The sequence below is a fragment of the Nymphaea colorata genome, chromosome 4, assembly GCF_008831285.2.
Source record: "Nymphaea colorata isolate Beijing-Zhang1983 chromosome 4, ASM883128v2, whole genome shotgun sequence".
Lineage (NCBI taxonomy): Eukaryota > Viridiplantae > Streptophyta > Magnoliopsida > Nymphaeales > Nymphaeaceae > Nymphaea > Nymphaea colorata.
Genome location: NC_045141.1, coordinates 18,756,880 through 18,771,387, shown reverse-complemented (window position 1 = coordinate 18,771,387; position 14,508 = coordinate 18,756,880). Strand labels below are relative to the sequence as shown.

The 14,508-nt window shown below is 40.1% G+C and overlaps 1 protein-coding gene across 2 annotated transcripts; it reads left to right on the top strand.

The window, feature by feature from the left end:
* The first annotated feature begins 4,802 nt into the window (after nt 1-4,802).
* On the top strand, nt 4,803-10,601 carry LOC116252581 (E3 ubiquitin-protein ligase RMA1-like). Of its 2 annotated transcripts, XM_031626942.2 has the most exons (3): nt 4,803-5,095; nt 8,871-8,946; nt 9,390-10,601. In XM_031626942.2, the coding sequence occupies exon 3, from the start codon at nt 9,415-9,417 to the stop codon at nt 10,192-10,194; it is 780 nt and encodes a 259-aa protein (XP_031482802.1). In that variant the 5' UTR covers nt 4,803-5,095; nt 8,871-8,946; nt 9,390-9,414; the 3' UTR covers nt 10,195-10,601. The 2 variants fall into 2 exon arrangements, with proteins under 2 accessions (XP_031482802.1, XP_031482801.1); XM_031626941.2 differs by lacking the exon at nt 8,871-8,946 and having other exon boundaries at nt 4,808-5,095.
* Nucleotides 10,602-14,508: the final 3,907 nt, after the last annotated feature.

Sequence of the window (14,508 nt, the reverse complement as noted above, 5' to 3'; positions counted from 1 at the left end):
ATATAAACAAGTTAAATGACTCGATGTTGTATCATCGACATGAGCTTGAGCTTGTTCTATTGAGCTCGACTCAAGTTCGAGTCAAATTCAAGCTCAAGTTTTTTGAGTCGAGTCGAGCTTGAGATGACCCAACTCGAGCTCGACTTGGTTGGTCTGAATGACTCATTCTCGGTTCGATTCTTATGGGTGCTACTCATTTATATTGTAAATAGTGGTATATGCAACACTTGAATTACCAAGGACGGGAGATTTCAGAACAAACGTGCCCTGACTTGGTTAAGAGACCTCGATGGAAGAGTCTTGGAAGTTTTTTTTAATATATATGGGAAATTATCAGCCATATAACTTATTATCACCTTTCAGTTCGATTTTTATCTAAAAATTTGATAATTTAAAACTTTTAGTTGACCGGATATTCATTCGGGATGCAAACGGATTGAACGCAAGCCCACTTCCAATGCGTTTATCGGTTTTGATGATGGAAAGCGGGCATATATTCTCGACCACGGCCATTTTCATCGTCATCTTTGCTCGTCGTCCTTATCTTCTGCTTTTAATTCGATGGGTCCCTTTCATCGGACGCAACCTGCAATAATTCTTGTTGCTATTCTGAATCCGTCAAAGCTTTTGGTTAGCAGTTTAAATCAGCCAGTCACTTTCTTCTTGAATTTTCTCTTCCCGTAGAAATCAGTATCGCCGATTTTTTGTCGTATAAAAACTCTTTGGAAGAGCAAAGTTCCATAATAAATGTCACTTTTTTTTCATTTGTTTCTAAAAAAGGTGGGTGTTTGATGGGGTGGAAAAGGCAAAAAAAAAAACCTTTTCGTGTGTATGGTGATTGAAAGCTTTTAAGAAAGAATAGGAAAAGGTCATGTATATGGTGGTTGAAAGTTTTTAAGAAAAGTGAGGAAAAGATATTTTTGTGGGGACAAGAAAATTAGGAAAAGATTACCAATCTGATAAGATAAGTTTCACCAACGAAGTACTCCGTGTAAATCTTTTTTTTTTTTCCATCAAACGCCCCCTTATTTAAAAATAGTGATCCAAGCGGCCAATTACTAAACAAAAGAAAAAAATTATGTATATGTTAAGAAATTCTGAGATGATATGATAATACTGGTCAATGCTTTGATTAGGTCAATGTTGATGATGGAAAATTTGTGGGCATAGTTTGAAAGCAAACGTTTGCTCATAATATGCGTGGAAAAGCCACATCCACACACATACTAAGAGAAGCGTTTCAACTTTCATCCTTTATCACTAATATTGATAGATTAAATCCGACTTTTGGATGAAAAAATCATGTTATTTAAAGTTATTTGGTGTAAATAGCAAGTTGTTATTGTTCAATGAAACTGCCCTAGAAATTGGAGAAGAGTCATTGAACTCCCTGTAACATAGTGTTTCATAAATCTATCTCAAATTTTAAATCAGAATCACTGGACAACAACAATATCTTACGAGTGCCAAACATTCCTATAATTTGACTTTTTCATTCTTTACAATGTTGAGAACCTATAGAGTTTTGAATCATGAATTGCCATTATTTTGATTTGTTTATGTGTTAAAGACATTGGCATATATAATCTAGTCAACGAAATGATATTTAATTTGCCATGTTAAGTATTGGTGTGTTTCTTCGAGGAAAGTCCCTTTGCTCGTTCCGCTTGAAGCTGCGGGGAAGAAGGAGACGTTTGCTGGTGCTGAATTTGCATAAAAAAAAAAACAGTAAAAAAAAAAAATCAATAGTTCGTTTGTAAGTTTTGGCTATATAATGATAAATGAAAGCTAGATTCCCACTCCTTAGGGCAGGTTTGCCGTTACGGATGGAGTCTGGGAGTGGTTGAACTGTATTTTTCAAAATTTGTACGGATCGCAATAGTTTTTCAAAATTTTTATAGGGGCCAAATTGAATTTTTGAAAAATTATAACAATTGTTCTTTCCCCCAAATTCTGAAAGGGGCTCATGGCACCCATCAACACCCTTTGTGGTGCCCATGTTTGTGGTGATCCTATATCACTAGGGCTGCACAATGTGCCGAGCCAACTCGGGCTCGACTCAAACTCGTCTGAAAAAATTGGGCTCGTGCTTGACGCATTTATAAATGAGTCGAGTTCAAAGTTACAAAGATACTTGAAACGGTAAACAAGTCGAGGCTTGAGTTTCTGGAACTCAACTCCTTTATTCTCGACTCGATTCGCAAATGGTACTCTATATAATATTGCCAAAACCGGTTCATCGAATCACCGGTTTTAACTTTTAGGGTAAAAACAAGTTTTCACAAGTTACACTAGTTAAATGAGTTAAACAAGTTAATGCTAAATGAGTTAACACCTAAATAAGTTAAATGGGTGAAACGAGTTAAGAGTTTGAGCTTGCTATAAGGAGCTCAACTCGAGTTTGAGCCGAGCACGTTTTTGTGTAGTCGAGTCGAGCTCGAGGTTGTTATAAGGAGCTCGACTCGAGTTTGAGCCGAGCTCAATTTTGTGTAGTCGAGTTGAGCTCGAACTTGCTATAAGGAGCTCGACTCGAGTTTGAGCCAAGCTCGAGCTGGCCACACTTAGGCTCGACTTGACTCGTGTGCAGCCGGTTTGGGTCATTGCTATGCCCCTGTTTACGATGATTCCTTATCACCAAGGATCTCAAGACCGTGGATTTGAGGTCCGACCCCTTACTTTTCCCCTCTTGTGATGATCCCTGAACACCAAGGATCTCAAGGCCGTGGATTTGAGGTCTGACCCCTTTGCTCTGCCCCTGTTTATAATGATCCCTTATCACCAAGGTTCTCATGACCATGGGTTTGAGGTCCGACCCCTTGCTTTGCCCCTGTTTGTGGTGTTCCTACGGATTTCATGACCATGGATTTGAGGTCCGACCGCTTGCTTTGCCCGTGTTTGTAGTGATCCTACGGATTTCATGACCGTGGATTTGAGGTCCGACCCTTTGCTTTGCCGCTGTTTGTGGTGATCCGACGGAGCTCAAGACCGTGGATTTGAGGTCCAACACAAGCCCCCCATCTGCCCACCCCCCTACCCACAAACAAAAATACAGAATAAAAGTACGGACATTAAATAAAACATTGGAAGCACGGATTTAAGATTCCCTCGAATCTCAAAGATGCCCACAGGAAACGATGTTTTCTCATCTTTATCTTTTATCTTTATCTTGTTTGAACGTTCAATATTGACCATTGAAATATTTAGTAAAAAGTGAGATACTCACAAACACTAACTTGGGAAAATGGTTGGTTACCACTATTTAACCAACTCTCACAGTTATTAGTTGGATAGAGATCATGACACACAAAAGAAAATGGCAAAATATGTCAGGTACACTGACAACAAGGTAAAAAATATCTCCGAAATAATGGATGGATGACATATTGTGGGTAGTTTTATTCCTATGAGCTTTACTTACTTTTATAAAAACTGCAAAAGTTTGGTCGACTCTACTTGAGTTGAAAAAAGTAGCCGTAAGTTTATCCAAGTATCTACACAAGGTGCACGGTGAAAAAAAAAACAGAGATATTTTTTACCGAGGATTTTAGATGATAAACTGAATCTTGCAAGCTACCATCAATTTATCGTCCACTCATTTTAAAGTCGGCCGTTAATTACGGGAGCTTGGACCACGGATAAGATAAGCCCTAATCAATATTCCACCTGCTCCATTTAACGTTGAGTCCGTTGGTGTTGTCCACATCTGTCAAACTTGGATTCTTCCGTCAAAATTGTCGGAATTCTAGACGCTTTTACAAATCTTAAATGCAAATCTACACGTTCACGAAAAATGAACGTGAAAATCAAATTACACATGGATTCAAGGATTAATGAACATACATTAGTGTAATCTGCGTGTCAAATTATGGTGCTTAATGCTTTTTAGTGCTATAGTTTTAGAAAATCAATATTGGTATGGTTAGAGTTAGGAAGTAATACTTGAGCTAACATTTATTTAAACGCAACCTACTCAGAGATTTGCAATAGATATCTGTTGTTTAAACAAACAATGGATTTCCGATCATGGTTTTCAGTTGTCTTGTACAAAAAAAAAAAAAAAAAAACTGTGGATCTATAACCGGAAGTGAGGTGTTTGGTTTAAATTCCACGGTTTTTAAATCCATTGGAATCTTTTATCAACTCATGGTGAAGGGGATTAATGTGGGCTTAGCTGATGTTTCATTACCTCTAATCTTGAATAAAAAAGGTCAAATGGGGTTTTAGAATCTTATATAAGATGTAAAATTTTTTATTTGTAGATCACACATCAAAATTTTACGTTGAAAAAATGCGAGGATTAACACAATGAATTTGTTAACCTTCAAGTGGAGCCCCAGTACTTGGTACTTAAAATCCACAGGTCAGAAGCTGTCATAGGAATGTTAAATCCACTATTCGCATAAACCCACAGGTCTTATAGGAATCTTAAATCCACAGTCTCAAATCCACAGTTTGCTCATCGCCATCGAAAAATGTGCCTTTGAATCGCATTTTAAATCTCAAAAGTTTCTTTAATCTTAAATATGTGACTTCCACTGTTCAACTTTCATAAGTTCCCTGTCAAATCAGTTTATTGGCATGTGTAGATAAGATTATACAATCTACCAAGTCTTAAAAATTGCAGATCATGAAAGCTTGTGATCTTTATAAAATCTTTTTCGTGCATTTAAAGAAGCTCATTGGGTGGTAAAATTCATAGGTTTATGGCTGTAAAATCCACATCTGAAAGCTTAGTTCTTCTGTAAAAGAGGCAGGAAAATTCATAGGTGAAATCTCAAGCTTTTTCTGCAACTAAAGGTGGTACGTGTACCCTTTGCGGCTCCATATTGCACGCTGGTGATGACAAAGGCGCCTCATTCAGTACCCTCTCTCTCTCTCTCTCTTTTTCCATAAATAGGGGGTAAAATGCTTCCGCGAATCGATCCCCAGAAACAATCCCTCCGTTTTTGCGCGCGGCCTCTGAACTTGCCCTCGTTTCCGTTTTCCTTCTCTTATCTCTCTCACGCTCTGTTTGTGGAGGAACGGCCGATCACCTAGCCGTCGGCGAAAGAACGTGTTTCTCCGTCGTCATCTGCCATCGAATCGTCCCGCACAGGTGAGCTTTCTGCCTCTTCTTCTCCCTTTTGCTCTGTTTTCCTTTGGTGGTTGGTGTTTTTGTTCCTTGATCAATGGGCAAAACTGAAAGCTCGTGAAACAATGTTTTCTCCCCACCACGCTCTTCTTTTCCTCTCGTTTCTCATTCTAAGTTGAATCTCTCTCTATGTTATGCTTTTGTACGATAATCAACGAAGATTTCTTCTTCGTTTTATGCATAAAAAGCCAAAGTCGTCGATGAAAGTCTCCTCTCGATCGTCTCCTTTTCTTGTTTCTGATATTCCCTGTGTGTATGATCATCTCATCTTCACACCCAACCACATCCCCCCTCCAACAACCCCTTTTTGTCTGTCTGAGAGAAAGCATGGCTGAAGGGGAACCCCTTTCCTCGTTGTGCTCTTTCCCGATTCCCTTTCTCTCAAAGATGCCGGATGCCTCCTTCTCCTTTTCTGGCTCCTTACACACCGCTTCCTTCTCTCGTGAAACGTTTCGCCTTCACGATTTCATCTCTTCCAATTTGGGCACGCCTCAGCCGTGGCCGGCCGGGAGGTGAAAAATCTAATGGATCATTTTTGTTGTCCGGGACACTTTTTGCTTTTCAATGAATTGAATGATTTTTTTGGTGTTCTTCCATTGGCAGGATCCTCCTCATTCCCCTCTTCCTCTCTTATGATCTGTCTGAGAATCTGAACCCCGCCATGGTTTGTTCTTGGAACTCTCTGTTTTGTCCCCACTTTGCAGCTTTTGTCGCACCGCATCCGTTCTTAAATTCCCCTCATTCTCGTCCCCTCTGCTGTGTTACCTTTTTCCCTCAAACTTTTTATTTTTTTATCCCGAAACATCCCTTTTCTTCTGGTGTTTCCCCATTTGGAGCGACGGCAGAAGCTTAGCTTGATCCTTTTGGGATTAAGATCTCTATATGACTCGGCTTTGTTTTTCTACTTCCTGGTTTTCATTATGGATCTTTGGTGCAATATATAGTACTTGTTGATGTTTCGCCATGCGTTCAGTTGATCATGCCAAGCGAGTGAAATTCTTTGCAAGTTATTTGGTGGATACTACTTATTGAATGAGGCACAGAAAAAAAAAGTAGAAATGTTTCTGAAACATATAAAAAAAGTAGCAGATTAAAGGAGTTGGTGCAGGGCAGCAGGAGGGTGTGTTTTAAGGCCAATTATAGGTTTAAAACTTGAACTTGAGGTCGAAGCAACACACAGAAGTTTTACCACTGCCTCTACCTAAGGTGGTTCATGTTCTTCTTTGAACTCACCTAAAAATTCTCGAGGCAATCTGAATCATTCAGGAAATAGAGTTCAAAACATTGAAAATTAGAGAGAAAGTATGAACGATCGAACTGAACTGTTATAAACAATTACACAAGGACATGTAACTCCTTAATGCTTTCGATATTCTGAAACAACTGCAGAAGATCGAATTACCAACATAACATTGTCTATTCAGAATGAAATTCTATACAAAAAGTCGATCGGTGTGTTCGGTCAGTGTGTTCGATTAGAAGTTAGGTAAATGAAACGAACAGTAGTTTTTAAGTTTTTGTCAAGTTGAAAAATAATTGTGATCGATAAATAATAACAGAAACATGAGATATTAAAGAGAATTAGTGCATACATGAATTCTACCAGTGCGTTGTCAATCTGATGAAGTTCCACTTTCATGTGCTCACAATTTACATTGCGTCTGATGTTCGTTTTCTCTATCTTTCTCTCAATGTCTGTTCATCAACATATTTGTTGGATGGGCATCAGATAGGTGTTGGAACTTGGACAGCCACAGGAGAGGGCGGGGACTGTCAGGCCCTCTGCCGACTTCCAGTCGCCCTTCCAATGTCGATGAGTGGTTGGAAAGCTGTCGTTGCCGACTTTCTGATAAGCCTGCCACGACTGCCTCTTTCTCTTTCTCTCTCTCTCTAAGATGAAAGACGCTTCCTAGGGCCTTCTCTGATTTTTCCTTTTGTTTTTAACTGATTAAAACTCCTCCTGCAAGATCAGTAGGAATCGGATTCAAAGGAAGCAATCCCTGTCACATAAATTAAGATTTAAAAAAAAAAAGGCATGATTTCGAAGTGGTAAAGGCAACCACTCATCATCAACAGATTGAAATTTTGGTTTTTCGAACGCGCCTTGAGAGAGCGAGCATCTTCACATTCTCCTTTCCCTTTCTTCTTGTAATGATGCAGTAGGACACTTGTCTCTTAAATGGCCCACGGCCATTAACTAGGAAAAAGTTGTTAGAGTAGAAAAGAACTTTGTTTATTCACTTATTTTCTTCGATTGCTGCATTCTGTTCCTGATGCACTTCTTGGAAATTGCAAAAATTTTGGGTACCCAACAAAAATTTCCTCCTTGAATTTCTCTATCTTTTCCCATATTGTACGATGGAGGTTCCTCGCATCCATTCCCCATGGTATTCTATTCCAAACCCTCTTACCCACCTATCGGTTCTGTACCTTTCAAAATTATTTTATAACAATTATGTTCTTAGTAGTTGGTCAATTTGTTTTCCCCTGCTGTACTCTGAGTTACTACTAGTGGACGTTGCTTGTGCTCAGCAAACACAGATCAATTATTGCAAAACCCTCGTGAATCGTGACGTGATGCATATCCTCTATTCTTTTTTCTTTATTTTTTGTATCTTCTCATAGCCCATTCTTCTCCACCAACCTCTCTTATTCGTCTTTTTCTTTTGTATTTTGTTTGGTTTTGTTGCTCTTGTTGTTAGATTACCAAGCAGAAACCAATCTGTTTGCGGTCCTGTTTGGTAAGGAAAATATAGTATAATCAGCAATCATATTCAGATTTAGTATGCAGTTTTAAACCTAATCAGAGTGTGGAACATTTTTTTTTTTTTACAAACCCGATCAGGGTCTATTTGAAATCAGATTCAGTTAGGTTGGGCTTGGTGTGTAACCTGAATCATAATCGCTTGTACCCCTTTTAAGCGGTGGATCTATGTGCCGGCAGCTGCCGATACAGAGTCCAGACTCATTATTGTGAATCCAGAGGTGCTGGCCTAATCTTTTCCAACTGCGCTTAGCTAGCCATTGCATGCCATCACCATTCTGTGGACATTGGAAAGCCCGATAGCCTGCTGAATTCTAACTGTCCCCTGATTTAGAGAAAAAAAACTTCTACAAAAAGGAATAAAAATCCACGTTAGGGCCCCGCCTGGCAGTCTTCTGGAAAGCCCGATAGCCCGTGAATTCTAATTGTGCCTTGGCTTTTTTTCAAAAAAGGAGAAACTTCAACAAAATCCACGTTAGGCCCTGTCTGGCAGTCTTGAAAACTGTGCTCAGCTTGGATAACTCTGTCACCCGCCTGGTCAATAACGATAAAAACTAAGTGTGAGTCATCGTGAGGTGGACCTGATGAGATTCAAGTTTCGTACAAGAGCCGACTCGCAGGTTTATTTGACTGCTCAAGTGTATTATTTGTATAAGATACATAAGAAGGATGCATTTGCATTCACTAGTATCGTTTCTGTAGCAAATATATCATTAAAAGTTGCATTCTATGTATAGATGTATTTTACTACACATAGAAACACCCATGGATAAATAAATATGTTTTTATATGATAAATGAAGTTAAAAATCTCCGAGTCACCAAGTGAACCCGGCGAGTTTCTAGTTAGTGTACTCTCAAGCGAGTCCAAGACGCTGCGTTTTAGAGCCCTTGGGCATCTGCTCTGCACAGTAGACTTGGTGTCCTGTTGCTTGTATATTCCACAAATTAGACGTGTTCTCTCTCTCATCTGCAGGTGATGAGATTGACGTCTTTGGCGAGGAGCAAAGCAAGCATGTAGCGAGTCATCTACCACAGTGTCGTGTTGGAAGGTGTCCATTAAAGAAAGTTTGTCTGTTTGTTTCTTAAAAGCTGAAAAAGAAGGGGTTTCTTTTTTCCCTTTCTCATGTCAAGTTTTTGTGGCTTCAGACAGCTATAGTACTTATCTTACCTAACTTAAATCTCGGTCACGATAAATACCGTTTGCTGACTACGAATTTGTCGTGGCTGCTTGCCTTTCAGGTCTCCAATCATGTGGGGACCGATACATTATCTTCGTTCGTTGTTTTTTTTTTATTGTCCCTGTCCTGCATTAAGACTGGGCTTTCCGGGACCAGTTTCTTTTTTTTTTTTTCCCTGGTTTTTCATCCTGTTATATGATGATCTGTAGTTGCACATACAAGAATGGTGTTGAGATAATTACGTCGGTGGCTTCGGTGCCTATCTTCTCTTCTTGTTCTTATAAATACTTGTTGCCTTGGAATCTGGTGTTCAGGAAAGAAGGGCAGCCCATTTGAGTTATGGATGGTAGCTCGGCCGCCGTGTGGCAGCGTCCTGCTGAAACGGGGGAAGAAGCTCAGACTGTTGAGAAGAGATTTTCAAGCAGCTTCGGCTCCTCCTCGTCGCTGGTAACCGACGCAGGGTTCGACTGCAACATATGCCTGGAGTTTGCGCAGGAGCCGGTGGTGACCCTGTGCGGCCATCTCTATTGCTGGCCCTGCATCTACAAGTGGCTCCACCTCCAGCCCTCTGCTCAGCCGTGCCCCGTCTGCAAGTCAGCCATCTCTACCTCTGCGTTGATCCCTCTTTATGGCAGGGGCAAAGCGCTCATCTCCCGCATCGATGACCAGAGCATTCCTCGAAGGCCTCCTGCCAAGTGGACTCATGACACGCAGCAGCAAGATTCAACGGGAGACGACCACGACCGCCATGACCATGGAGATCACAACTATCACCACCACCACCACCACCAGTATCGGCAGGACCCGAATGCCTATGCTCATGCTTCCTATCTGTCAGGCATGAACTTCACAACACGCATTACAAATCCAACTGTTGGTGGGATAGCAGTTGCTGTGTTTCCCTGGTTGATGGGAAGCTCAGATCTAGGATTCTATCAGTCTAGTCATAGCAGCAGCCATGTTGGCCACTACAATGGCAGCAGTCAGCTTTATCATCTCATGGGGAGCGGTCCGAGCACCCCTAGGATGAGGGAGATGGAGCAAGTGGTAAGGAGAGGCTTGGACAAGTTACTGGTTTTCATCTCTTGTTTTGCGCTCCTCTGCCTCTTCTTCTTCTGATGTGCAGATTTCTTAGGCTTTATATAAGCATGTACAGAATATGAAACAGTGGTATATTACTCAAGGCTGGAAAAATACTCTCTACTTTTGCACTGTGAGGTGTCAAAAACTTGTAAAGATGAGCAATATGTGCATATGTGAACTGCCATCTTGAATGATGTAGTTGTCGGATCATTATGTATTTGCGTTATGGCAGGGGATTTGAGTCTCTAGAAAAGGCAAAACGTTCAGTGCTTTGCCGATACTAGATGGTTCTTGTCAGTCGGTCTCGTGTTAAAGAACCATCAAAAAGCTCACTGGTAAGAGCTTTATCCTGATATACCTGTGTCCCTGTAAGCTTATTTCTCGCTGAAAGCAAACATACTGATCTAATTGCATAATTAAAGGCCTAAAAATCAGTTTGTGAATTATAAGGTGTTTCGACTAGCTTGGTTATGATCTTGAAATTGCGTGTGTATGTGTGCAGATTAGTTCCTAACACCAATTATTTGGGACAACCCAGCTTTTCTGTTCTTTTTTATCTTAAGAATCTTCATGGTAGAATTGCTTGAGTAGTTTCAACAGTTAAATTGTTTATATATATCTATATAGGCGCACAGAGAAAAGCACTGATGACAGGAACATGGATTCCATGTATGAGGACGGTAAAGGCTACCATCTACCGGAAGAACACGCATTCAAACTGTGATTAAAGCTTTGGTTGATCCCTTTGAAGTGGGGGGTACTGGTTGCTGCTCCAGGCAAGGAGAGGCCATCGTATCTGCCCCACCTCCACCTGTAGCAATGTTTTTCCATTTATGGCACAGATTGCGACTGAGTTGCTTGCAGCCTATGCGATCTCAAATCCCAACCCTTTTTCTCTCGAGGCAAAGATGAAAGCTCCAACTGTTTCATTAATTACACCGCAGTGGGCGTCCACAGATTTCTTTTTCTTTATCTGGGTGATAACCAAACACGCTAACCCCATCCAGTCTCTGTGGCAGCTGGCGTGAGATTTACTTCTTTTCTATATTCGTCGCATATAACGCAAACAACCTCTTGTTCCATGTAGGTGATGGTGGTGGCCACAAGTATTCTATCTTTTGCAGAATGGTGACAACGTAATGGGATTATATTCTAAAAGTAGTCTCCCATTGTTGCTTTCGAATTTTAGTTCCCATCTTTTCCACTCAATGCGCCTCTTGATCCTTAGCGTTTAAGGTCAATAACCAATTACGGTTAGCCGTTGTGTTCTTGTTTTTTAAATATGAATCATTGTTACGCCTAACTTTTGTGGTGCTTAGAAGAATCTGATCTTATCTTTTAGCTTTTGATCTTAAGAGTTAAAAATCCTCCCAACCATCTTGATGATTGAACACACTGCTTGATTGTCGACTGTAGATTTCGACATTTCGTGAAGCCTGACAATCAAATTTATATACAGTTCAACAAGACTTTCAAGAAACTGACTTTCTTGCAAATATGAAGTGAACAGAATAAATCGATCAACAATCATCCAAATAGGATCGTTGTGTCTCTACTAAGAAACATGTGTTCTACCAACACAATCTTTTTTTAATCAAACACCTTCTATAGAAATGAAAAGGAAAAAAAAAAAAAAAAGTTTTAACCTTGACGTTGCTTTCAACGATTAATATTCCCCAACCAAAAAGTTTCTGCGCCGGCCCACCGGACCCACCGGTTGGGATTGTCGAGTAGCCGATTACACTGTTCCGAAAGGTACCTGGAGGGCGCTTTGCTGTCGACCGTGAGTTGGTGCATGAAAACCGTGGGCAGGTGCACAGTGTTTAAAAAAAAACCATGTCCTTCGTCTCCGTTCCTAAAAATTCAAAACAGGACGCTCCTTGCACAAGAGGTGGGCCATTCTTATCCTTTTCACGCGCGCCAAGTTTTTTTTTTTTAAGTCGAATATAGCTTCAAAATTTTAACATAAGCTAAAATAATTTTTTAAAAATTAAGATAAATATTTTTTTAAAATTAAGATAAATAAATTAAAAAATACATGTAAATTTAAAAAATATTTAAAAGTTAGGAAGTGGGGAGAGTGGAGGGGAGGCCCCTACCAGCCCGCCGGTTCCACTCCTACTCCATTGAACGTCTTGTTAAGTTGTTCCGAACAATACTAGCCAGGACATTACATTCTACATTCTTCAAGTATGCAACTTAAGAACCAGTTTGATTGCCTGAAATTGGAAGCTTAAGTGGAATTTCAATTCTATTTTAAAAAAAGCCAAACAAAATATAAAAATATAGAAAGAAAATTGACATTATAAAGAGCATGAAAAAGAGTGTCCCTCCTTGCCATGTGTTTTATTACAAAATTATTTCTATATTTTACTTTTGTGTAATTATTTATTTATCTGAAAAAAATAGTTTTTGTTTTTAATTGAGTCAACTAAATCGATTAATGAATTGATCGACCAAATCAGCAACCCTACCAACCAATTGGCTTCACAAACCCATCTTTAAAACACCGATTGTGAATTGGTGGAATCCATGATTAGATCAGATCGGCTTAAATGGTTAGCAAATGGCCCCGGCAACGGTAGCCAGGTCAAGCCGGAGACCCACCGGCCGTCAACTTTTCCCTCGTCAAAAGGACTACAAAGGCAGTGGTGCTATGTATTCTTACATACTTAGTGGTTCATTTTATTTTCCAATTAGTTGAAACAATGGCTGGTGTTTCACCATCATCCATTATGCAGTCTTCACTTCTGTTTTCCAAAAGTTAACTCTCTGTGCCGCAAACAAGGGGCCACCGACGTATAAATTGAAGCGTAGAAGATGTGACATTTTGAGGCGCCGACGCAAGTTAAAACGCATTAGTGCCTCTTACATACTTAGTGGTTCATTTTCTTTTCAGTTAGTTGAAACGAGTCTTCACTTTTTTTTTTCCAAAAGTTTAACTCTCTGTGCTGCAAACAATTTTTTTTCAAAAGTTAACTCTCTGTGCCGCAAACAAGGGGCCACCGATGCATAAATTGAAGCGTAGAAGATGTGACATTTTGAGGCGCCGACGCAACATACTTAGTGGTTCATTTTCTTTTCAGTTAGTTGAAACAATGGGTTTAGTGTTTCACCATCTTCCATTATGCAAGATTTGCCTTTTTTTATCTCCAAGGGGAGATGGTAGGACTGGTTGAAATGTGTAGTTTGATGGATATGAAGCTGGCTACAAAAAGGCTGTAGATGAGGTGTTCCACATATTAAGCAGACCATTGAAGGGCTGCAAAAGAGGCATTTCATGGATTTAGGAAAGGTTGTCGATGAGGCGTTCCATGGATTTAAGGCTAAAGTGAGCCATCGAAGGGCTGCAAATGAAGCATCTCATGGGATTTAGGGCTGAAGCCGGAGAGAAAGAGAATGAGTGAGAGAACTCGATGGCTTTCTCGTGAAGCTCCAGATCATGTTCATTGGTTAGAGTAGGAGACCAAATTCTTCTATTATGCGCTAAACCCCTCATTTGGAGGATGGAGATTGGGAGAAGCATGAACATAGATAGTGAAGAACCGCAATACTTGCTAAACCACAGTAAGCAGCAAGAGATGGGCGAGAAATCCAGGTACTGAGAGAGGAAAAAAGAGTGCAAATAGCAATCGATCGCTGGACATAGTCACTGGCGCATTGTGAGGAGCAGTGAGCAGCGACTCATGGTGAGTGATGGGAAAGACTGGCTTCATCTCTATAGCATCAGTGAGGAGCAGTGTGCAAGCGGACTCATGGAGAGAAATGGGAGATAGATGAGTATAGAGAAAGAGAGGTGAGCTTGCCGATAAAATGGGAATATATAACAAAATTTGGGGACAAGAGGTCCCCTAAATACAAAAACAATGGGTGAGCTTGAGCGGGCGACCTGTCAGTTCTGTGGTTAACCACAGAACGGTACAAGACAGGGGATAAATATATACCCCTCTCCCAGTGATGATCTCTCCATTGCCATCGAATGGTCTCTAAGGGCCAACTCTCTGTGTTGGAACCAAGATGTCACTAACACACAAGTTGAAGTGTGGTGAGGGCTACATTTAGAGGCAGTCTTGTAACAATATTGACTTTTCTTCTTTATATATTAGAGAAATGACCAAGTTTGATACATTTTTTGGTACATAACTACAAAAAGAGTGACCTTTTGTGGTTTTAAATATAGATTTTTTTTTATATCAGATGTAAAAATAAAGGTATAAGGGCTTCATGGTAAACTTACATTAACTTATGAAACAAAAAGTATTTAGGCCACAATTCTTTTATGATCGCCTGAACTGCTTGTTTATCAGTTTAATTAATGCTTTTTGTTTCTTAGACAAAAAGTTAAAAGAA

Bases quoted from the DNA above. Each gene is read 5' to 3' on its own strand.
- LOC116252581 (XM_031626942.2), top strand. From the start codon at position 9,415: ATGGATGGTAGCTCGGCCGCCGTGTGGCAGCGTCCTGCTGAAACGGGG.